Source organism: Panthera pardus, unplaced genomic scaffold (genome assembly GCF_024362965.1).
Source record: "Panthera pardus isolate Hobbes unplaced genomic scaffold, ASM2436296v1 HiC_scaffold_21, whole genome shotgun sequence".
Lineage (NCBI taxonomy): Eukaryota > Metazoa > Chordata > Mammalia > Carnivora > Felidae > Panthera > Panthera pardus.
Window position 1 is genome coordinate 28,097,688 of NW_026526777.1, and position 26,322 is coordinate 28,124,009.

A 26,322-nucleotide genomic window follows, 5' to 3' on the forward strand; every position below is an offset into this window, starting at 1 on the left:
ACATTTCATTACAGAATAATAATTTTATAAGTCACATTCGGTAACATAGGGGTAAGTTCCTTGACGTTGGCCTTGGCAATGATTTTTTCGGATTTGATACCAAAAGCAAAGGCAACAAAAGCAAAAATAAATAAGTAGGACTATATCAAACTAAAAACCTTCTGCACAGAAAAGCAAACCATCAACAAAATGAAATGGCAACTTACAGAATGGAAGAAACTATTGGCAAATCATATATCTGAAAAGGGATTACTATCCAAAATAAAGAACTCATACAAATCAAGTGGGGGATTGAACCCATCACTCCTCAGAAACTGAGAGTCCAGCAAGGTTGAGTATAAAATCTGATCTCACTTACATGTGAAATATTAAAAAAAAAAACCAACCTCATAGATATGGAGAACTGATTTGTAGTTAACAGAGGCAGGGAGTAGAAAGTGGGCAAAGTAGGTGAACATGCTCAAAAGGTACAAACTTTCATTTATAAGATTAGTAAGTCCTGGGTATATACAGTATGGTGACTATAATTTACAACGCCATATTATGTATTTGAAAATTGTTAAGAGAGTAATTTTAAAAGTTCTTATCATGAGGAAAAAATTGTAATTATGTGTGATGATGGATGTTAACTAAACTTAGTTGTAATCATTTTATATTTATTAAATTACTAAGTTGTACACCTAAAACTAATACAATGTTATATGTCAATTATATCTCAATAAAAATAATGGAAAAATAAAACATAAAAAATCATTCTTTAATATCACCTTTGATATTTTATTTAAAAAAATTTTTAAATTATTTTATTTTATTTTTTTAGAGGGGAGGGTAGAGGGGGAGAGAGAGAAAATCTTAACCAGGCTCCATGCTCAGGAGGAGCCCGACACAGGGCTCGATCCCATGACCCTGAGATTATGACCTGAGCCAAAATCAAGACCTGGAAGCTCAACTGACTGAGCCACCCAGGTGCCCTCACCTTTGAACTTAAGACAGTCTTTAAATATTGGGAAGCAGCAGTCAATAATACCACTCATAATGGGCAGACACAAGTTACCAAAATTCTAATTTCTGCTTGAAGTTTAAAGTTTTATACTTGGCAACAAATACTTTGTGACAGTCTCACTTTGTTCATTTTCAAGAAAATGTCTGCTGAATACCCAAGTCTGGAAAACCATAGCCTTCCCAGTCATTCTTTCAAGTAAAAATGGTATTCCAGGATAAAAGTAGTTCTTCTTTTTTCTTCCTCTGGACTCCAATTGTATCTACGTTAGATCTTACTGGCCATGATCTATTCATTTATTTTGCTTTTTCTGTATTTCCCATCCTTTTCTCTCTCTGGGTTTCATTCTGGATATGTATTTCTTTTTTAAAGTTTTATTTATTTAAATTGTTTCTAGACGCAATGTAGGGCTTGAACTTACAACCCTGAGAACAAGAGTAGCACACTCTTTCAACGGAACCAGCCAAGTGCCCCCATTCTGGATATTTTCTACTGTCTATCTAATTAGTTCACTAATTATCTCTTCAGCTGGTCTACTATAAACTCACCAGTTGAATTTCTAATTCCAATTATTAAATTTTCAGTTATAGAATTTCTACTTGATTCTTTTTAAAATAGATTACAGTTCTTTGTTGAAATTTCCCATCTTCTATTTTCTTAACGGTATTAACCATAGTTAGTTTAAAGTCCATGTCTGATAACATCAATATCTGGATCTTTTGTTATTGTTTATTTTTCTTAGTCTTTTGGTAAATCAGTCTTTTGGTAAATTTGGTATGTCTGCTAATTTCTGAATTAATGCCAAATATTTTTTAAAATATTTGAATACATGTCTTTATAAGGAAAATTATAAGTGCGGGAAGTTGCCTTCTGGACCATTTTCACATTATCTGAGAGATGCAGTTTAAACAATAAAAAATATAGTATTTATCACATTTATTATTTTTATTTGAGAGAGAGAGAAAGAGGAGCACATGAGTGGGGGAGAGAGAGAGAAAGAGAGAGAGAGAGAGAGGGAGAATGTCAAGCAGGCTCCACTCTGAGCATGGAGGAGACTCAATCCCACAACCCGGGGATCATGACCTAAGCAGAAATCAAGAGTCAGACCCTCAACTGACTGAGCCACCCAGTATTTATCACATTTAACGCTGAACCCATCACTCCTCAGAAACTGAGAGTCCAGCAAGGTTGAGTATAACAGCCAAACACCTTTAATGAAAAATGCAGTGATAACTTGCAGCTCTGAAAGATGTCATCCTCCAGAGAGGATATTCTTTTCCTCTGGCAGTTAGGTTAAGGAAGTGATTCTCAAACTTTCATCTACATCAGAATTATTTAGGGGGTTTGTGAAATACAAATTGCTAGGCTCTACCCCTAAAAGTCCTGTTTCAGTAGGTCTGGAGTAGGGGCCGAGAATTTGCATTTCTAGTTAGATTTCCGTGATGCTTCTGACATCACACTTTGAGAACTACAGGGCCAAGACAAATGACCTTAATCTACTTTGAGATTGAGATGACTGGAAGATAGCCTTCAGTCTTTGCAAGGGCTGGTCTATTTCTGGTAAGCCTTTACTTCTAGAATGTAGCCCATCAGTGGTCCCAGATGAAGGTATGGGGCCCCTCTTCCTGAACTCTAGTTCCCTCAGCTCCATGAGACTACTGAAAATCCCGCCCAGTTTCTTAGCCTTATTGCTACGGCTTTACTACTCAGCAAATGCCTCAAGGGGAAAAGCACAGACAAATGCTGGATTCACCTCTTTTTGATTTCCTTCTTTCCGGGATCTTGATCCCTCAAGTCCTCAATTTCTTAATCCCATATCTTCAAAGATACTTGTTAATATTTGTCCAGTTTTTTTAGTTATTCTCAGTGAGAGGAGTTTGTATACTAGATATGCCATGGCCTGAAGCAGAAGTCCCCAACCAAGCTATTCATTCATTCATTCATTCATTCATTTATTCATTCATTCATGTAGACTCCATGCCCAATGTGGGGCTTGAACTCAGCACTCTGAGATCAAGAGTCACATGTTCTACTGACTGAGCCAGCCAGGAGTCCCCAAGCTTCCCTCAACATAGATTAGTAAACGGGAATTCTGATACATTTGTCAATCCACTGTAAATTTGGTATATTTGAGCCCTTCCTTAATATGCTCCTCTCTTCTGGGTGAAATGAAAAAAATTAAGTCTCCAAATTTACAAAGCTGTGGGCCAGACCCTGGAACTGATGACCACACTAAGGACTAATTCTCTGTGAAATTCTGCCTCAGTTACCAACCAGCCTACTCACATGTCATTTCTACCTGCAAAATATATAGACCATCACTATTATACTTAATTTTTGACTGTTATCCTTTCTGTGCATAGTAGATAGGAGCCACAGTGAAAGAAAAAAGCTTCAAACTGGCTTATCCCACTGCCTGCTCTAGGGTTTAATAGAATGAGAGAAACAGTGTTAGTAAAAGCAGTTCTGGTAGGTAAGATCAATAACATTTTACCTGAGTTGAAGTCTTGAATATTTGAAGTCGTATATGTTTTTCATGGAAACATTAGAAAACAGACAAAAATGTAAAAACAAAAATAAATGAGAATTCCACCACATGAAAATAACCCATTTTCATTCTATAACATATATGTCTGGATTGTTATCTATGTATGTATCTATGTATTTAGGTTTTGTTAGTGAATATCACATATACTATTTCGTTACCTGTGTCAATATGAAATGTTTATGATTTGGGGCGCCTGGGTGGCGCAGTCGGTTAAGCGTCCGACTTCAGCCAGGTCACGATCTCACGGTCCGTGAGTTCGAGCCCCGCGTCAGGCTCTGGGCTGATGGCTCAGAGCCTGGAGCCTGTTTCCGATTCTGTGTCTCCCTCTCTCTCTGTCCCTCCCCCGTTCATGCTCTGTCTCTCTCTGTCCCAAAAATAAATAAACGTTGAAATGTTTATGATTTAAGTTGAAAAAAAAATCCAAAGACAAAACCCAGAAAACTCCAGTACTTGAATCTATAAATATTTTTGAGGAAGGAAGAAACATTTTCATTCATTTTTCTTTACCTAGATGTGTATTCCAAGGTTCACAAAAGTGATGCACCTGACCACAGCTGCCTTGAGGACGCACTAGGGTTTTGGTAGAGCCCAAGTCCTTGTACTTTCTAAAGTCTAGACCATGTGGTGAGCAAACTCTGGTCATGAGCCAAATCTGGCCTGCCATATTTTTGTAAAGTTTTACCTAACTGCGGCAACAGAGTTTAATATTTGCAAAGAACACAAAATAGCCTGCAAAGCCTAAAATAGTCACTATCTGGCCTTTACAGAAAAAATTTGGCAACTCCTACACTAGGCCAGACCCACATTCAACACACCTTGCTCTCTCTGAGAAGCAAGCATTTGAGCCATCCATGAAATCTGAGTGCTATACGATTGCTATGAATCCTTACTGCTATGAAAAGAAGACAGGTCTGTGTTCACAATATAGTATAATAGAAAGTATAACAGAATCCATGGCTTTAACATATACCTCTGGCCCTCTTACATCTAGATAAAACTAGGCTAATGTCCCCAGTTCAGTGGCATAGAAAGGAATTCCAATGCCAAAATCCTTTGATTACTGTATCTGTCTACTATGTTTCCTTGAGGGCAGGAAGCATTTTTCTTTGTATTCACTATGACTTTGAGGTTGCATAATCAAATTCAAATTTGATTTGAATTCAAATAATTACAGAAATTAGCATGACTACCCAAAAATAATTTGTCCTCTGCATCTAAAATCCATAGGGTCCCTTTGTATACCACAGATGGACTAATTTTTCTCCAAGAAGCTGTGTAAACAAGATGCCTAGCAAATCACCAGTGAACATGGAGAAAGCCACAGTAAATAGAAGACCTAAAATATCTTCTGACAAGGACAGTGTAGTGATAAAGTACCCTGATATGGGACTCAAATTGCTTACTAGATAATCTTGGATAAACTATTTAAGTACTCTAAACCCAAGTTTCTTATACAACAAGGATATTAATAGCTGTAACAGATATTAGCAGGTATAGACAGGGTTGTTGGGAAGATTAAATAAAAAGCATATGAAGTACTTAGAACACTCGCTGGCACAGAGTAGGTACTTAGTACGGCTTAGCCGCTGCTGCTACCTGAGCACCACCACTCCTCCCATTACATTATTCTCAATACTTCATTAAAAGCTCAGCAGTGGTATTTTGGAAAAGAAAGGCTGGGTGTACTGTAATATCGATCCCATCTAATCTAATAAAGGAGTTCCCCTTAATTATTTTTACCAGAAATGGATAATTCATTTGGAAGAGGTCTTAATTCCCTTGAAAATATTCTCCATGAAGGTTCAAAGAGCTATGTAAGTAAAATAAAACTACTTTAAGTAGAAGAATGAAAGAGAAATTGCCAGGATCTCCAAGGCAAGAACAAAAGCTGGTTTCCCTAGAATGATGAAATAAAATTTTTGTCTGGAATTACCAACAGGAAATTGATTTTTGAAATAGCTTTAAGGAGTCCTATATCTAAAATCTGCACTGAACAGAGGGTGCTTAAAAAGTTAGCTTGAAACAGGGAAGGACCACGTTGAGTATGTGTCTTTTATGGCACTTGTGAGGCCGTGGTCATTAATTACAGAATAATTAATGGTCTTTTAAGACAGCTTTTAATTCCTTGGACTACATCCTATGTATAAGGATACATAGATAAAGGTATTCCAGAAAGGTCAAAAAGAACTGCTTCAACATCCATCTGGGAGTACACATAGCTAGCTAGCTATAGGAGAAGGTGACAATTTAGAGGAATAACAGAATCATAAACCTGTGGCTAGAGGCTTTATGACGTCAAGAAGTCATCTGATTTAGGGGAGCCTGGGTGGTTCAATCAATTAAGCATCTGACTTCAGCTCCAGTCATGATGTCACAGTTTGTGGGTTTGAGCCCCACATTGGTCTCCTCACTGACAGTGTGGAGCCTGCTTGGGATTCTCATTCCTTCTCACTCTGCCCCTCCCCTACTCACGCTTTCTCTCTCTCAAAAATAAATAAACAAACTTAAAAAAAAGTCACCTGATTTAATTCTAAGACTGCACCTAGAGATGTCAGATTCCTGTTTTGTCAGATGAGTTGATCAAAGCCTAAGGAAACATTAACATACTTACCTAAGGTCACAATGCTATTCAGCCACAGACCTAAAGGGGCTATAACCATGGTCTCCTGCTTCCAGTACAACGTTTCTTATCTTATAGCCCTGCAATTCCACCCAGGACCATGCTATCCTAATTATGAGGATTTATGGATAAGACATTTTTTTTTTCCAAATCTAGCAATATCAGGAATTAGTGAATAAAGATGTCTGCCTTGCATTAGACTTCTCCTACCTTCCCCTGGTGTCTCCCAAAAGTATACCATAATCAACACTCTATCTTGGCAAAGAATGGTTTTTATATTTTCAGAGGTTGCTACCAACATGTGTCATAAAAAAACTGTATGTGACAGGTGATATGAGGGACGAAATTCTCCTTCAGAGGATGTAGTTGACTCTACACTTGCCAGGGCCCTATCAGGTAGGTTTTAGTTCAAGTTCTCCTTGCTATTTCTAATTGGGTATGGGATGCTAACACTGTGGTACAGTAGAAAGAACACATACCTGAGTTCTAGTTTTAGTTCTGCCATTAACTACTTGTTTGGCGTTAAGAGAATCATTTAATTTCTGGTACCTTAGCTTCTTCACTTACAAACTGAAGGGTAAGTCTATAGTTTTAAGGTCCCATGTAGCTTTAAATCACAGTGAATCATATTAATGCTGCTTCTAGACAAATAGCCTCTAAGTCTTCTCACTAAAATGCTCATTCATTGGTTCTGGTCAGATAATAAATTTCCTGTATCCTATAGGTCATGTTCTTTGGTATAGTCCAACAGAACTTTGTATGATAATGGAAAAGCTGTGTAATTTTTAATTAAATTAAATCTAAATAACCACACATGGCTACCGGCTACCATATTGGACAGCACAGCCCCAGAAGTCTTGAGAAGCCAATTAAGGGATGTTATCACCAAAGTCTCTCCTTAAACTTGAAAACTCGATTCAGCTCATATAACATAAGCCTAACAGAATGCAGTTTGTCAGCCAGTTAAGTTTAAAACCAATTGATTTTATTTTCTTCTCAAAGATTAAGTTCCCATTTTCTTCTGTGCTTCTCAGAGGCATTATTACATTAATTTTGCATTTTTATATGTGGCACTTTTAAGTTGTATAACGTAGTGCTTAAAGATACCATATCTTTAAGATATTTATAGATACGGCAAATAGGATCAAGCTCACAGATACAGCACACTTCAGAGATACTTTTTTCCTTACGGCAGCATTTATACTCTGCTAACCCCATATGCCTTACCCCGAACCACCCTGCTTTCCCTCTGCCCCCTTTACAAAGAGAGCGCCGAGAAAACAGACTGTTACCTCCTCGCGCAGGCCTGCATAGCAGAATGAAGGTCAAAAGATGTGTGGAGACGAATAGCAAGAAAGGTAAGTGGCTGCTGGGCAGGACTGCAGTCTCAGCACCCGGTCTCCCTTGGAAACTAGAAAAGGCTTGCTCTTCCACTGCTATCCAGCAAGCCAGAGGCAAAGCTTGCAATTTGCTAAGAACCTGCTACTAAGAAGGAGGAGGAAAGGAAGGGGAGGAGAAAAGGCAGGGAAAGCAAAATCTTGGGGCTCGGTAGAGCCAATGCTGTTAATAGTGCCCAAAATATCATCCCATTAGATGCATATTTTATACACTGTACCAAACCAATCAATACTACTTCTCATTTCATAGAGAGGGGAGGGGGAACTCTCTCCTTCATGTGAAAGAAGGTAGAGTTAGAGAGATGCAGCTTTCTCATTCTGGATATGATTTCATCTGCCCTTGGGCTATCCTAGTTGCTGCATCTACCCAAGTGGGCTGTAAATACTGCCTCACTAGAGGCTCAGGCCCAGCCAACTGGCAAATGTCAACAGTGGTAAAGAGAGAGACAAAAACAACACATGACAGACAAATGCAAGGACAAATTTCAGATCTGGCATAGATGGCTTAAAGCTAAGTAGAGGGAGAGTGTAAGTATTGCTCGATCGGAGAAGCTAATAACTACAGATCCAAAAGACTTCTAGATGTGATTTGTGTCACATATCAGGATATGATCTGATGTCATAGCTTAGGGACAACTGTATTCAGAAAGTGCTCCTGTGACATATTCTCCTCTCTAGTTCAACACTGAGATCAGAGCTAAAGTTTAAGCAAGGAATCAAAGCTACAACTCCGCTAATCAGAATAATTATTTAAAAAGGAGAGAGGATTTCCCTTGGCTAAATGAAGCATTTCCTGAATCCTTTAGAGCAGTAGTTCTCAACAGGGAATAATTCCACCCCTCCTCCCCCAGGGGACAATGACAAAGAATGATCTGGCTCAAAATGTCAATAGTGTCAAGGTTGCAAACTTTTTCTGTAAAGGGCCAGATAGCATATCTTTCAGGCTTTACAACGCTACTCAACAACTCCACTGTAGGGCCAAAGCAGTCATGGGCGACATATAAACGAAACGAATGGGCAAGCCTGTGCTACAAAGGCAGAATTGAGCAGTTGCAGCAGAAACCATATGGCCCACAAAGCCCCACATATTTACTGTCTGGCCCTTTACAGAAAAAGTCTGATCCCTGCTCTAAACTCTTAAGTTATATAGCACCAAACTACAGCTCAGAGAACACCTTTTGCTTTACAAACAATGTGAGTCTGGTGTTTCTGTGACCTAGCTTCGATAAGTACTATATCACCTTGAATTCTTGTACTTCTGAACATTTGTTCCATTAAAAGCACTCCAGCATCAAGTGCCAAAGCCAGTTTCACAAATGACAATGTTTTATGCATGTAGGTCACTCGACAGTTAGTTCATTGGTCAGACAGGTGTTAGGGAGGCCAAGAATGGCAGATTCAGGTGCCAAAAGCACAAGTGCTGCTTTATTTCATACCCACAGGCTGTACCAACAGGGCTTGGCCAACTGTCTCGAATATTTGTTACTAACTACAAAATAGACCAGGTCAACTTCAGCACCACCACTAAATTTTTTTTTTTTTTAAGGAAAAAATTCAAGAAAGCCAACACACAAAATATTCATGGCAAGAATCCAAATATAAAAAAATAGGGGAAACAATTGAATAGATTATGGAATATCCATAAGACACTTCCAGACACTGGAAGACAAACTAAAAATTACCACAGATACATAACTTGCAAAATATCAGTATCTTGAATATGTAAAGAACTTATACCAATTTAAAAAATACCAAAAACCCAAGAAAAAATAATTAACAAAGCATATAATCAGGGAATTTGCAAAACAGGAAATCCCAAAAGTCTATAAACATAAGAGAAAATGTTCAGTTTCACTTAACAATCATGAAATGCAAATTAAAACAAGGAGAAACCACTTCATCTTCCTTAGATTGGCAAAAGCAAAAACGACTGACATTATCAAGTATAACATTAGTTGTAAAGAAGTAAAAACTCTCATACACTGCTGGCGAGTGTAAACAGGAGAGCAATCTGGCATCTCAAGTAAAGACGTACTCACTCTTTACATCCAGAAATTCCATTTGAAAATAAACACCCTTGAGAAACTGTTACACATTTAGATAAGGAAACATGAACAAGAACGTACACAGCAGTATAATTAATTAGTATTAGAGAAAGAAAGAAATAAAGAAAGAAGAGAGAAAGAAAGAAAGAAAGAAAAAGAAAGATGACCTAAATGTCCAAGAGCAGACAAAAAACAAAACCAAATTGTGGTATATTTACACAATGGACTAAAGTGAGCATTCAAAATGAAAAAATGCTAAGTAAAAACAGCAGGTTTCAGAATGATATGTACACAACAATACAATTCACATAAGGAACAAAAACATATAAAAGTAGTAATGTGCGTATACATAAAAAGAATAATAACTAATAAAACTTTGCAAATGGTTTTACCAAATTCGGTATAGTGACCACTTCTAGGGAGGGAGTCCAGGGGATGATACCGGGGAGACATACACAGGGGCCTCAGCTATATTTTTAATATTTTATTTAAAAAAACACTGAAGCTGGGGTGCCTGGGTGGCTCAGTTGGTTGGGCGGCCAACTTTGGCTCAGCTCATGATCTCACGGTTCTGGGTTCGAGCCCCTTGTCGGGCTCTGTGCTAACAGCTCAGAGCCTGGAGCCTGCTTCCGATTCTGTGTCTCCCTCTCTCTCTGCCCCTCCCCCACTTACACTCTCACTCTCTCTCTCTCTCTCTCTCTCTCTCTCTCTCTCTCTCCCCCCCACTTTCTCTCTCTCTCTCTCAAAAATAAACAAATGTTAAAAAAAATTTAAAAAACACTGAAGCTAATATAGCCAGGGCTTGACTGGGCCAGAAAACTGATATGTTGGGTATTTGTAATATTTAATAATAAGAAAAAATACAGCATAATCTCAAAATCAATGCAACATATAAGGATGTTAGCAGAGATATTGCTGAATGGTAAGATTATAGATAACTTCTATTTTCTACTTAAAATATTCATATTGTAGAAGATTTTATAAACTTTAAAAACATTCAAAACTGATCATTAATATTCCAAGGACTGTTTCAAGCAGTAAGATGTACTTACTTATATTCCACACTTAGAAAAAAAACCTTTTATTGTCATAGTCAACAGTGACATAGAAAGCACAGGTACTTTCTACGATATACTAAAGTAACATAAATATTTCTGAAAAAAATGCCCTTGGGTCAACCTTAGAACAGAGAAGGAATGAGAGTTTAGGTTCAAGAAGGAGGCCTGTGTTAGCAGCAGGTGGGCTCTAAATACTAAGGTCAGTGGACTCACGCACTCCTCTCACCCACTCCAGAAACTGGCCTCCAGCTGCTGTAATCATGAGTATGGCCTACCTTAGGAAAAAGGGGGCACCTGGGAAATAGGAAGAACACCCAAACCTGTGGGTTTTTAACCTTTACTGAACAGTAACATACTCATACCAATGAGATTTAAACTGTCATCTTTTCCCAAGGTGGGAGGGGGGAGGGTGGGGAATAATTACATATAACAAAATTTTGCCATCAGGTTCAGGGATTTCTGGACTTTTCTGAAGCTCGGGTTAAAAAGAGAAGGGTCTAGAATGGAAGAACTCCTTAAAGGACCCAAATCAGATTTATCTTCAGGAAGGCCTATAAAACAGATCAATTATCTTCCCTATCTAATCACCCCACTTTTCAGATGACTCAGATTCCTGCAATTAAGACTCAGTAGCACTTTTTATTTTTTTATTTTTTAGGTTCCATTGTCTTTTTTTTTATGTTTCTTTCTTTCTTTTTAATATATGAAATTTATTGTCAAATTGGTTTCCATACAACACCCAGTGTTCATCCCAAAAGATGCCCTCTTCAATGCCCATCACCTACCCTCCCCTCCTTCCCACCCCCCATCAACCCTCAGTTTGTTCTCAGTTTTTAAGAGTCTCTTATGCTTTGGCTCTCTTCCACTCTAACCTCTTTTTTTTTTTTCCTTCCCCTCCCCCATGGGTTCCTGTTAAGTTTCTCAGGATCCACATAAGAGTGAAACCATATGGTATCTGTCTTTCTCTGTATGGCTTATTTCACTTAGCATCACACTCTCCAGTTCCATCCACGTTGCTACAAAGGGCCATATTTCATTCTTTCTCATGGCCACGTAGTACTCCATTGTGTATATAAACCACAATTTCTTTATCCGTTCATCAGTTGATGGACATTTAGGCTTTTTCCACAATTTGGCTATTGTTGAGAGTACTGCTATAAACATTGGGGTACAAGTGCCCCTATGCATCAGTACTCCTGTATCCCTTGGGTAAATTCCTAGCAGTGACAGTAGCACTTTTTAAAAGTCAGGTTTCCTGAGGTATAATTTACACACAGTAAAATTTGCCCTAAAAAGTATACAGGTCTAGGGGCACCTGGATGGCTCAGTCGGTTAAGCGTCCGACTTCAGCTCAGGTCAAGATCTCGCGGTCCGTGAGTCCGTGAGTTCGAGTCCCACGTCGGGCTCTGGGCTGATGGCTTGGAGCCTGGAGCCTGCCTCCGATTCTGTGTCTCCCTCTCTCTCTCTGCCCCTCCCCCGTTCATGCTCTGTCTCTCTCTGTCTCAAAAATGAATAAACGTTAAAAAAAATTAAAAAAAAAAAGTATACAGGTCTATGAGTTATGAGTTTTCACAAGTGCATATTAACCATCACCACAATCAAGATATAGAACAGTTCCATCACCCCCTAAAATTTTCATGCCTCTTTGTAGTCAGGCTCACCCAAGTCCCAGCCTAAGGAGAATTTTTTCATAATTACACAAAAGCTTTAAAACTTGCTATTGAAGGAATGGACTGACTTTTTCATTCACACTAAAAAGTAGTATGTAGGGGCACCTAAGAGGCTCAGTCAGTTAAGCATCTGTCTGACTCTGGATTTTGGCTCGCGTCATGATCTCACAGACTGTGGGATCGAGCCCTACACTGGGCTCTGTGTCGACAGCACCTAGCCTGCTTGGGATTCTCACTCTCCCTCTCTCTCTGCCCCTCCCCACTCACACAGTTGCTCGAAGTAAATAAACTTAAAAAAAAAGTGATATATAAACCAACTAACTGCCCTAGCCCACTAAATTAGGTGTTAGCCTAACAAAAATGAGCCTAAGATCCAGTGAAAATAAAATTCCTTATATTCTATCTACTACTGGCCACTCTTTAAGTTTCACGAAAGAGGGGGCTATTTTTTATTTGTCATTACATCATTAACATTTAGCACTGTACCCAGACAAAGTAGGTGCTCTGACATGATTACTGAACTGAATTAAGGTTATGAAGGAAATTCATAGTCTGAGTTGGTCCCAATTACTTATTCACTTATTTACCATTTTAAAAGCTTGGTCAGCAGTGTGTTGGTCCATTCATCCATTTTCTTCCTTCCATTTAATCAACAATTTTCCCATCCTACACTGTTTTTTTTTTTGTTTTTACCTACTCCAGATACTGTATTTCAAAAGAAAGAAGTGCTGATTTCCAGCAGGATCTTGTGATATATAAAGTAGTGATAATTAAGATTTAAGATAAGAAATGCCATGCCATAAAGAGATCATATTTTGGATAGGAAACCCAGTATTATCTGCGGGGTGAGAAGTAAAAATAAAGGAGGTGATCTGAAACGAATCTGAAGAGACCGGGAAGAGGCTTCCTAAAAAACAAGGTGGGGGACAACATTGCTTAAGGCACCATTCTCAGATTCCCAGCAGGAGCGTGCATTGCAGAGGATGCACTGGGAGGAGGGGCCGGGGGGAAGAAGGCCAAGGCCAAGGGTCCAGCTGGGAGGGCCGGAGTTAACAGAGAGAAGTGTGGATGGAGAGGAGAGGGTAGGTTTGAAGGATTCTTGAGAATGAGACACAGGACTTGGTGAGACGTAAGAGTCTAGGCTTCTAGTTTCATTTCTAAGTTTCTCAATTGGGTGACACTTATGCAGAATCACTGACAAAGATTTTTTATAATACATGAAAACAGACCTCTCTCTCTAGCCTTTTTAGGTCAGAGGGAAGGGAATGGTTTGGTTTGTTTATACTCTCTTTCTATAGAGGGCTCAAGAACTCTTCAAGAAATGTGCATCTGTAACAATACTTTACTTTGATGAGGAAATATGGGGGAAAGGAAAACAGTGGCCAGAAATGGCTATCATTAAGTATCAGGCACTATTCTAAGCAAGCGCTTTCCATACAGTGTCCTGAAGCTCAGCAGAGAGGTCTGGGCTAGAAATACAGACAAGAATGAGAGCTGAGGTGACTGGAGTGGACAAGACCAGCTAGAGAGTCCTGAGAAAGGAAAAGAAGGAAGACTGAGGAATAATATGTAAAGTGTTTGCTGAAGCAAACAGGCTAAAAAGGACACAAACAAAGAGGAGAAAGGACAGAAGTGAGCCAAGAAAGAATGGTATGTCAGGAGTCAAGGTAAAAATAAAGATTTAAGAAGGCAGAAGCCAACATCGTAACGTGCTGCTGGGAGTTCAAGGCAAAAAATGAAGTGAATAAGGAATCTGATCATTAGGAATGCCACAGGGCCCTTTGCTAGAGCAATTTCACTCGACAGGCGGGTGGGGCAGGATTTCTATTTTAACAGACTGAGGAGTGAATAAGAGGCTAGGAAGTGAAATGAGAGGGCTTTTCAAGAGTAAAAGGCAGAGTGAGACATGGTAACCCCAGAGGGCGGTACAGTGCCAAAGGTAAGTCTATTAAGATGGGAGAGACAAGCACCTATCAAGGACAAACAAAATCTTTGTGCAGGAGTACTTTTGTCATAGATATAGCTCAGCTTGCAGCTCTGCTTCCCATTACTTATGAATTTTGTGTGCCAAATAGTTTTTCTTTTAAACACGGTAAGCTTCATTATAAAGGAATGTGTTTCTTCACTGGCTTCCTTGAGCTATTGCTATATTTTATTTACATGTCAGCGAGCAGTAAGCCATTTTCGGCACAAGTGCACCAGACTTGTGAATCACATTCAATTTCCCTATTTCAGGTTAGAAGACTAATATTTATTCAGAGGAAACAAATTAAAGATCTGGGTCAGTATACTACCCAGGATTAACTAAGAGGCTCTGAGGAAGAGGGAAAAAAGTGGTTTAAAGACGAACCAGAAACAAGGAATCATTCAGGTAATTGCTGTCATCCAGTTCCAACTTTTAAATATTTCTTAAAATAGAAATAAACCTGCCCATGGCTCTGGAATTCTCCCAAAACTTCTTATATCCCGCATCCTCATAAAACACTGACTAAGCCAGGGGACCTACAAGACAACTTCTCATTTGTTTTCCCCAAACCCTTATTTCCTATTTCGATTTCAGAGAGGACAGAAAGTTTTCAATTTGCTTTATTTTCAGAAGTGGGATCTCCCAAGGCAAATACTCTTTTCCTAGAAGTTTTTTTCTTCCCTTCAAAAAATACCAAGAGATTGTAACCACTGTGTTCAATCAATGCTAGCTTATGGAATGGAACAGCCCAACTAAGACGGAGCCCTGGCATACCAGGGCTCAGTGGTGGACAGAAAGTATGGGCTTTGAAGTCCGAGAGACCTGGTTTTGAATCCTGGTTTTTTTATTTACTAGCTCTGTGACTGTGGGCAGGTTCCATAATCCATCTGAGCCTTAATTTTCTCATATCTTTTAAGAAAATAATATTATTTATCTCACAAAACGATGACGATTAAGTGCATCTAGGAGGGTACTGACATATAACATAACAAGCTTTCAAAAGTATGAATCCTCTTACCCCCTTTAAACCTTTCGTATTTTTGAAAGCCAACTCAAATTCTATCTAAACTGGCTTCATGAAGTCCTTTCTAACCTCTCCATCCTACATCATTCACCTTCTCTGAACTCCTAATACACCTGAACACAATTTTGCACTCAAGGATATATTATTCCTTAATGTATACCCGTGGTTTACCATGTGTATATTTGACGTCCTTGATCTTCAAGGCACAACCTAGGACATATCTCTTTCTTATTATACCCATGGCTGTCAGCATAATACTGAGCACATAAAACGGTCAGACAGTCTCTGAATCCTGTGATTTTAGGATCCAATATTACCTGCGGATCTCCTAACTCCACTGATCAACCAATTAAGAAACTGAAACTAAAGAAGTTAAATGGCTTGCTTGAGACGGCAGAAATCGAGTGCTCAGCTGGAGAGTAACTCGGTCTCTGGCCTTGCAGCCCAGCAGCCTGCTGCTCTCTTGTGAAGAAGCATCACAGCAAAGTCCACAAAGGGCCTCCATATACTAGAAAAAGTCTGCACTCTCTATATTAAAACATTTAACATGGAATGGGGTAAAAATGCTTACCTGCAATCCTTCCTAACACAAAAGAGTCTTTGGGAGCGGTACACAAAGTAGACCGACTGACGTTCTGCTGCTGCCATCTTCTGGACGCGGAAGATTACTACCTGGGGGCTCCTTTTCACTGAGAAACCATTTCATTCCATAAATATTTACCCAACACCTACTATGTATTAGGCTCTGTGGTATGAACAACAACAACAACAACAACAACAACAACAACAACAACAAGCACCCTCAAGAAGCTCACGATGTAGCCATGAAGAGAGACAATTTAATGAATCAGTTAAACCAGTTCTAAGAAAAGTGCTACTGAAGAACACTGAGGAGAGAATACTGATCAGGCTGGAGCTGGGGAAGCACGGTAGCCAGTGGTGGGGTTTAACCTGCAGATGTTCTTAAAGGATGAATAGAATTTTGTTCATCAGGGAAGATGACAGAAGGCCATTCCAGAAAGTCGAGCACAGACAAAGAGAGGCATAAAAGCAGAACATGTTCACGAAATTGAGTTTTCTACCTGAGTACATAAAATGATGCAGATACAAAAATCCAAGAAGAGTAGAGAGAGGGTGATAAGAAAAGTAGAACAGTATAGCTCTTGGTAGGCTGAGTTCAAAGAGTCTAATGAATAGTCTCTCTACAGGGTTGAAAGGACTACCCATCAGATTAGATACCTTCTATACCGCCTGGCTCAGCACGGTTTTGAATTCTGTCTAGAAACTGGTCCTTTGAGCATAAAAGATCAATTAGGAAACGACTCATCTTATAGGTATGGGAAAACATTTACTTCCATGAAGATTCAATGTGACTGTACAGTTTGTGGTACGCAAACAGCTTTCACTCAGACCTCAAGACCTCAATGAGCTAGTCTCTGTGTTTTGTAATTTCCTGTTCAAAGGCCAGCTCCAGGAGCAGTCTTACCCTTCATTTACCTAAACCAGCTTCTCCCTGTAATTGCCCTACATATCCAACACATTGTTTCTTTGTTTTATTTACTTAATATATATTACATATATTTAAAAATTTAAAAGATATAAAGAATACAACCACTGTCTGTGTACTTTCATTCAACTTTAGAATACATTACCGGGGCGCCCGGGTGGCTCCATTGGTTAAGCATCTGACTTCGGCTCAGTTCATAATCTCATGGTTTGAGGATTCGTGCTGTCAGCACAGAGCCCACTTTGGATCCTATGTCTCCCCCTCTCTCTCTCCGCCCCTCCCCTTCTCATGTCCTCTCTCTCTCCCTCTCTCAAAAACAAATAATAAACATTAAAACACACACACACACACACACACACACACACACACACACACACACACACACACACCTACATTACCAGTATAGGTTTCCTCTTAAAAAGAGAAGCATGTTTCTACTTTTTGAAATTCTTAATCGTCCTCTGCTACCCTAACCTCCTGGGTGGGATCCTTAAGTCAGTGTACGTGTTTAAATACTTTAGGAATATCGGGGCACCTGGGTGGCTCAGTCAGTTAAGCATCTGACTCGATTTCGTTGCAGGTCATGATCTTGTGGTCCATGAATTTGAGGCCTGCGTTGAGCTCTGTGCTGACAGCTCAGAACCTAGAGCCTGCTTCAGATTCTGTGTCTCCCTCTCTCTCTCTGCCCCTCCCCTGCTCACTCTCTCTCTCTCTCTCTCAAAAATAAAACATTAAAAAAATAATAGTAAATAAAAATCTTTAAAATTAATAATAAATTCTTTATGAATATGAAGAAACAACAAAGAAGTTCTAAACCAGTTATTCTGAACACCATACATCTTATGTCTTACACATTCACCCTCTCCCGCTGCTCTCCCGACCACACCACCACCAAAACAATGTATGCAATCAAGTCAGCTTCCCAGAGGACCATCAGGAAGAGGACTGAGAGCAGAAACACACATCTAGGATATCAAAGCCATCAAGCAAAGACATTTTACCTGCTGCTTCTGCTATTCCATGCCCAGTACCTCCCGATGTCTCAACTCAGCACATCGAGAGTTAGCTTCCAAACACAGAAGATGTTAGTAAACTATGTGGCAGAGGCTTGTTTCCATTTCTCAGAACACAAAGATCAACTTCCTGTGCCTCGGATTTCCATAAAACCAGGAACAGAAAAGAACTCCACTGCCAGATCAAATCATTCTAGGGGAGAGCAGGTCAAGCTACCTCAGACACACCTTGCAGCACACCTGTGCGGCAGCTTCCCAGAAGCTGGGAATTTTCAACAAGCAGGTGGCCACCCCTCTGGTTGTCCTTCCCTAGTAACCTAGTAAACACCAGAGCTCATTTTATGAGATTGTTACAAGTGGCTGTCTTTTTCTAACATGGGAAAATCAACTGGTAGGAGAGAGAGGGGGAGGGGGTTTGAGAGAGAGCACAAAAGTTCGGTCCCTCCCACATGTCACCAATACTCACAGCTCTGAAAAAAGAACCACTTTATCAGAAGGAGATTAACTGTAAAAACATAGCTGATAAGGGCTTTGAGTAGCAGGTGTTAGGTGACTGCTCACTTTATGCTGAAGTGGTTGGGGAATTAGGACAGAACCACCAGAGCCTCTGCTGCATCAGGGAACGGATTCTGGTCCCTTCTTTGGAATGCGAGTGTCCCAAAGGGGAGGGGGAACATTTAAAACCTCCACTCCTGAGCTGTTAAGTGGTGTGCTGAGGAATTATGTGACAAATGCCACTGTCTCTGGAAAACGAAGTGAGTTTGTGTCTCAGGAGCTGTGTTTAGCAACAGAAATACAGGAAAAAGATAACAGACTTGGAAATTCAAGGCCCTTAAGTCTTCATGTAGTATCTCTCGGCAGGCCTCATCCAGGTCCTTTCCCAGAACAGTTCAGTGGAGCTAAATGATCTTAGTGTTATTTTTAAACAGCTTTATTGAGATAAAATTCACATACCGGGTTAAGCATATCATTCAGTGGTTTTCAGTATATCCACAGTTATGTAATTATCACCATAATCAATTTAAAAATATTTCCATCACCCCAAAAGAAACCACATATGCATTAGCAGTCACTTTCCACTTCGTGTTTTTAAATATAGATCAACAGCATCATTCTCACTGGCTGAATAGTACCACACTGCATCACATCTAAAATATCGGCAATCGCAAGACGCACAGCCACTTTACCACAAAAGAAACAAAAAGCAGTGGCAATCACACATGCTTTTTATCACCTTTTCATCACTTGATTTAACAGTTATTGAAAGCAATCTTTTTTTCCATTTTTTAAAATATAATTTATTGTCAAATTGGCTTCCGTGCAACACCCAGTGCTCACCCCAACAAGTGGTCTCCTCGATGCCCATCACCCACTTTCCCCTCTCCCCCACCCCCCATCAACCCTTAGTTTGTTCTCTGTATTTAAGAGTCTCTTGTGGTTGGCCTCCCTCCCTCTCTGTTTGTAACTTTTTTTTTTTTTTACCCTTCCCTTCCCCCATGGTCTTCAAGATCCACATATGAGTGAAAACACATGGTATCTGTCTTTCTCTGACTGACTTATTCCACTCAGCATAACACCCTCCAGTTCCATCCACGTTGCTGCAAATGGCACGATCATTTGCAAGCTAATAGAGTAACTAATTTCATTCTTTCTCATTGCCAAGTAGTATTCCATCGTATATATAAACCACTTCTTCTTTATCCATTCATCAGTTTATGGACATTTAGGCTCTTTCCATAATTTGTGTATTGTTGAAAGCGCTGCTATAAACATTGGGATACATGTTGAAAACAATCTTTTAGACTTATTTAGACATATTTTGTACCAGCAATGCACATAATTCCATGGAAGTAACAGAACACCTATGACTAAATTCACACACGTGCAGGAATGGTGATTAGCAGTAAGACATGATGATTTCAGAGATACTGAAATGTGAAAAATGTTCACCCTAGAATCAACAGTATCAAATATTACACAGTATGGAGCGTCCTTGGTTACAAAACAACAGAAACTGACCTCGCTAACTTAGGAAAGGAATCACACAAGCACAATCCATATAAGCTAACAGAATAACTAATCATCTAAGCAACCCCCAAACCCCTAGAATGGCAATATAGTAGAAAATATATCTACTGCTATATACATTTCATTTTCTTCTTGTTCCATAGTCATAGTTAGGAAGAGAGAGATCGGTTTCAATAAAGAAAAACTTAGTAAATTCAGAATTTTTTCAGTCTTTTAGATATAGAAGGAAAATACTTATTTTAGAACCAAAATTGAGAGAGTAGAGGAGCTCGGGAATCTCTTTCTAGAGTACTTTTTCCATTTGACAACTGCCTGTCTTTAGCTTGAGACAGTGAGATGAGTCAAATGACTTTAAAAAACCATGACTCAGTGTTTAATTACTTGGTTTAAATTTCTAACATTGCAAAGATGATGCCAAATTAATTTGCTGACAGCTTCACATTAGCAGGAATAACTACCTAGCTTATAAAGACCCCAAGGGATTCAAGAAGGTCAATAAGTGTGGTGTATATGACTCAGTCAATACTGACCATATCCTGACCAAGCAGAGTTGCATGTGGGCTGGTTGGGAAAGAGAAACAATTATAGCTTCTTGTGGAGAAAAACTATTTTAGCCGTTTCTATAAAGAAAATAAAGGGCACCAATAAAAAAGATGTAAAATTCAGGGCTGGGTTGAGAGACGGAAAAAGCTAGAGGAGAAACAGAGCAAGAGCATCAAAGGCAGACGCTATCAGACTCTAATATTAGCCAAGGGAACTGTTTACATTTTTGTTGCTAAGGAAAACTTGGAGCTTTGGAAAATGAACCGAACCACTACACTATTGTGACAGTTGCCGCTTGGCTCTGATATCCCTACAGAGTTATCTGCCAACTGCTTGCCACTTGCCATTTCTGTCCTGCCGTCTGCCGGTCAAGTCAACCCCTTTACAATCAGATGACCCTGTTGGGTTCTATAATCCTCAGGGGCATTCCAAAGACTGGAAGGCAGTGATTACAGTGCCTTACAGGTAGACTGTTGCATTCTGGGCTACAGATTAAGATGGAAGGGCCCCCGAATCAAAACCTTTATTATTAAATCCAAAAGAAGAAATGGTTAGCGAGTTCAGTGACAAGGGAAAAAGAGGCTTGGGTGATGATCTCCACTGCAAATCACTCCATGCTTTTAGGGTCTCAGTATTTCCATTTGTAAAATAGGAGCTTAACGCCTATTCTTTCCATCATGTAAAGAGAATACATTTGAGCACACTTGAGCTTTTCAGGAAAGAAAACAAAAGGAACTTTGCAAATCTAAAATCATGCCCTTCTCAAAAGTAATAAACCACTTCAGAAGTCCTGCCCTGAGCTTATGTAGCAAAATCATAAATTATCTAAAATCCTGCACACTTTGAATCTCTTGACTCTTGTGTTTATTCTTCAGCCATCTTCACAGACTTACATTATAAGAGACTGTTGTCCCTGAATTAATTTCTTTTTTCAAGCTCTCTCCTTTCCCTGCCCTCCTTATAATGGTAATACTTTATCACTCTGGAACTTTGGAAAATACAGAAAAAAAAAAAAAAAAGAAAATAGAAATTACTCATAATCCCTCCCCAGAAAAATCTAGTGTTAAGATTTCCATGTTTATTCTATTTGGTATCACAATGTATTTTTTTGTATCTAGCTCCGTCCATTTATTAACGTAACTACTATTATATAACGTTAACAAACTGACTGAAAGAACACAGCGTGTAAAGCTGAGACTGATCATGAAACGCCTGCACACACCCATTTATCCCTTCTTAGGACCAAACATTCTCAGAAAAGAAAAGCCAGCTGTACAGGTTTAATGGTGAGACCCACTCCCCAGTCCCCGTGCTCTAATTACACTGCAAATAGAGATTCTTTCTGAGAGGTGACTTCTCCACTGGTTAGGTCTTGCTGTGGCCAGTTTCAAAGCCCCATTTACCCCAGTGCTCACTAATTGTTTCAAATTGGACCTGTGAACTCGGGCTTCAGGCCTCTATCATGGTTCCCAGCAGGAGTCCAAATGCCTCCACAATGAGCTGATTACACAGAAAGCTGCAGCTTCAAGAGAAGAATTAGCACCCAGCATGCTCTTTCAGAAGGAAAATTTAGCTGTTTTCAAAACATGTGATTTTTTTTTCTTTCAGCTTGTGTTTGTCTAGAGGGAGAAATTCCAAATGGCTTTAATTCTGTAAAGGCTTAAATGGTATGTTTTATTTGATCAAGTCATTCCCCAGCTGAAAATACTTCAGTGGTATTCCATAGCTCTGCAAACAGAAGTTCAAGTTTCTTAGCATAGCACAACAACAAACATCTACATGATCTGGTTCCTGCCTACCTCTCTAACTCCACAATTTCCAAAGTATACCCAGTGGAATACCAGTCTTGGGTTTCTGTGAAAAAAACAAACAAACAAACAAACTATTCGATGGACACAGAAATTCGGGAAATGCTGCAAATTCTAACAAGCCCACGCTCCCCTCTCCACCGCCCCCCCCAAGAGAAATTATCCTGAGAAGGTTTTTGAATAATCCTGTTTAACTTCCTTTAACCCATTCTTTCACAAACTCATTTGGCCACAGGCTGCTTTTTTTTTTTTTTTTTTCAAATCATCTAAATCTATTTCACATAGACACTTTCAGAAACGCTACACTGGCCTTGCCTTCTCCCAGCTTCGGGCATATTGAACTTGTTCCCTGAATTTCTCCTGTTCCCTCTAAAATATCATCCTCTTATTACCATTTATAGTTCACTTCTAGTTGCCTTCAGAATTCACCTGCAGCCACCTCCTCTAGCACACATTCTCTGTCACCCTACTCGGTTGAATTTAGATTCCCCTTCTTTGTGCCACCATATCAATCTATACATATCTTTACCAGAGCACTTAACAATGGACGATATTATGTGATTTATTTGCCTTCCCACAATAGATAAAGTTCAGCTCCTCAAGGACAGGAAAGATGTTTTTCTTTGACCTTGTATCTTTAACCACTGTGCCTGCCACATGGCAGGCTCTTAATGGTTGTTAGGTGCTTTATATACACGGCTTCCCATTTAAATGGGAGTCTATATAGATACAACACATCTATAAAATCTTTTATTCTAGGAACCACTTCTGACTAAATTACCATTTTTATAGATGCGTCTGTCTATCTTTAGTATAATTGGTCACTTCTAATTATTGGTTCCAATTTAAATAATAGTTTGAGGTTTCTGTTCTGCATTCAAAACTTCTATTAAATACTGACCTGCATGTAATACTTCTAAGAATATATCTGAGAAGCTGCATCTGTTAGCTCTGTCACAGTGATTCATTTCCTTCAGTGTTTATAAGGTTCTATGCAAGTTTGTCTTTGGTAGGCAACCGTTTTATAGGAACCCCTTGCACCCTGGTTTGTCGATGTGTTTCTTCATGGTGGCTTTAAATTGCTTGTGCCAACAGCCCCGGTTTCAAGAGTGCAGACCTAATTTCTGTGTTAAGCTCTTGGCTTGGGATTTCCACACTATATAGGGAGTAAAAATTACCCACAAATGATTTTTCTGTCCCTGTTCAGACCCTTGGATAAGCCCCATCCTTGACACTTCTTTAGGCCATAGACAAAGTACCCTTTTCATGAATTGGGCAGTCTTTTGAGAGCTCCAGCTTGTCTTGGTTACAGCTCCTAGCCTGCTCAAGTCCAAAGCCATGCTTCCTACATCCATACACCTCATGACAATCTGAGCCTCCAAATTCTAAGGTCTACTACATTAGCCACTTCATTTTTTTTTTTTTTTTTTTTTACCTAGCAGTTCCCTTTCACTTTTCTGAACTCACCTATATTTTCCTATGTTTGCAATGGGAAAGAGGTCCTTATAAATCCATCTACCATGTTACTAGAACTTCTTTCTTAAATAAATTTTGAGTCCATTCACTTTTCTCCATCTCTTTTACTACTATCTCAGTGCAAGCCACGTTCTCTCTTATGCAACTTTCTTCTGCAATGGTCTCCTTCCTGGTCATCTCACATCTACTTCTGTCCATCCTTCCCCTGTCCAATCCATATGGAATACTATAACCAGAGTTTGAAAGCCAGAATTTTAAAAAATGTAAGTCAGATCATGTTATCTTTTTGCTTAAAATCTTCTATTGGCATATTACCTGGCAATTTGACTCCTAGGTATATACCCAAGAGAAATAAGAACATATGTCCACACAAAAACTTGTACATGAATGTTTATGGTAACATTACTTAAATAGCCAAAAGGTAGAAAGAATCCAAATGTCCACCAACTTATGAATAGCAAAGAAAACTCAGTATACGCGCACAATGAAACAGTGTTTGGCCATAAAAAAGAATAAAGTGCTGATACATGCCATGCTTCAACATGGATGAACCTTGAAAACATTATTCTAAGTGAAAGAAGATAGTCACAAAAGACCACATATTGATTCCATTTTTATGAAATGTCCAGAATAGGCAACTCTATAGAAATAGAAAGGAGATCAGTGGTTGCTAAGGTCTAGAGAATGGGGAGATGGGGTGGGAGTAGGGGGGGACAATAACTAAAGGGTATGAGATTTCTTTTTAAGGTGATAAAAATGTTCTAAAATTGTGGTAAAGGATGCACATATCTGTGAATATACTAAAAGTGACCGAATTGGACATCTTAAATTATATGGTATATAAATTTTATCTTTATAAAGCTGTTAAAAAAAATTCTTCCAGTAACTCAACATGGTTCTTAACATATAAATCCAAAATTTTTGTCCTTGGCTGTAAGACTTTGCATTATATAGCTCCTACTTATTCCTCAAGCCTCACCTTAGACTGCTCTTTCCCTAACTCTCTACAATGTCTTCTTTCAGATTCTCCAAAGGATCAAGCACCTTCCTACCTTAGTGTCTGTCTTTCCGACAACCATATTTTCTGCCTGGAATGCTTACCCCTTCCCTTGGCTATATTTGTCCTACAGATCTCAATTTGAGCAGGATACTCTTAGGATAACCGTCTCTGATCCTGCAGGAAAAGGGGAGTCTTCCGTAAGCGGATCTTCTGTAAAACTGTCATAACAACTCACACTACCTCTTCATAGTATATATCACAATTATTTGTTTAATGTTTGTTTTTCTTCACTAGCATATCTGTTTCCCAAGGGCTAAGGCTGTTCTTATTTATGGCTGTATCACCTGGGTTTTTTTTATAGTACTTTGCAATGACAAATGCTCAATAAATATTTTGACAAGAATGAATGTTAGTGACTGAGTCCAACAGCTCTTTATCTAATAACTTCCTATTTACTTATCTTGTATCATTACCCTATTTAACTTCTCTAATTAAATATTATTTGTTATCTAATAAATATCCAGTATCTTGTTTATTATGTTGCACCATCCTGAAAATGCACTTGATATACCACATTCACATAATTCACTGAAATTTTGATTTATTCTTATATTTATATTCTTTTATTCTTCTATTTGCTGCTCCTTGAGGAATTATATCCTAGTGATAATATGCAGTACATAGTAGCTAATCAATAAATATTTGTGGCCTAAATAAAACTCCTGAAACAAAATTAAAATCTGTAGCAGGTGCTATCTTATTGTTCATAGGTTATAAAAATCCCAGAAGACAGTAACTGTCTCTCTTGGTTTCTCTAAATAATGATACATGCAACTAAGTATTTAATAATGTGATTTGATTAAAAACCTGACTTACCCATCCTTTCAGGGATCATGATCTTAATGATGAATTTAACTCATTTTACTTATCTCAGCCCAGAAGGATTTTTTAAAGGGAGTTTTTCTCAGCTAATGAAAATATTACTTTTGCATTTATTCCTAGATGAAACTAATAGTATCTAAATTATAACTGAGCTATTAAATTTATAAGCATTAAATATTCAAGATTGATTAAAATTTCCTTGACTGGAAACCAACTAAGAGACGATGCTCTGCAATCTGTTAGACCAGAAAATGGACTTTCTCCATCTTTTATATAAAGAAATGAAAAAAAGAAAGGAAGGAAAGAAAGGAAGGAAAAGAAAGGAAGAAGAGAAACACTATTTTTCAATTCACTTAACATCTCCCTTCCACTTCTTCTCAAATTGTGTTTTAGAACTGTCTTTATAATAAACAAACATCTAAACAGTTTAATTCAAGGGGTGCCTGGGTGGCTCAGTCGGTTAAATGTCTGACTTTAGCTCAGGTCATGATCTCACAGCTCGTGAGGTCAAGCCCCACGTCGGGCTCTTTGGTGTCAGCACAGAGCCTGCTTTGGATCCTCTGTCCCCTTCTCTCTCTGCCCCTCCCCAATTTCCACTCTCTTTCTTTCTCAAGAATTATAAATTTGGGGTGCCTGGGTGGTTCATTCGGTTAAGTGTCTGACTTCGGCTCAGATCATGATCTCACGGCTCGTGGGTTCGAGCTCCATGTCGTGCTCTGTGCTAACAGTTCAGAGTT

The 26,322-nt window shown here is 38.9% G+C and overlaps 1 protein-coding gene across 11 annotated transcripts in view; it reads right to left on the reverse strand.

Annotated features, from left to right (window-relative positions):
• Positions 1-26,322, reverse strand: part of PPP1R12B (protein phosphatase 1 regulatory subunit 12B) — a 218,258-nt gene that overhangs the window by 98,074 nt on the left and 93,862 nt on the right. Inside the window, exon 1 of one of the 11 annotated variants that reach the window (XM_053909054.1) lies at positions 18,077-18,097. The exons of 8 other annotated variants lie outside the window; for them this stretch is intronic. Coding sequence is in view for 1 of the 3 variants with exons in the window: in XM_053909051.1 (XP_053765026.1) it covers positions 7,461-7,480 (20 nt within the window). In the remaining 2 variants the exon portion in view is untranslated. Of the gene's footprint in view, positions 1-7,460; positions 7,496-17,836; positions 17,864-18,076; positions 18,098-26,322 lie in introns of those variants that run through there. 2 more of the 11 variants (XM_053909053.1, XM_053909051.1) reach the window with 2 other exon arrangements.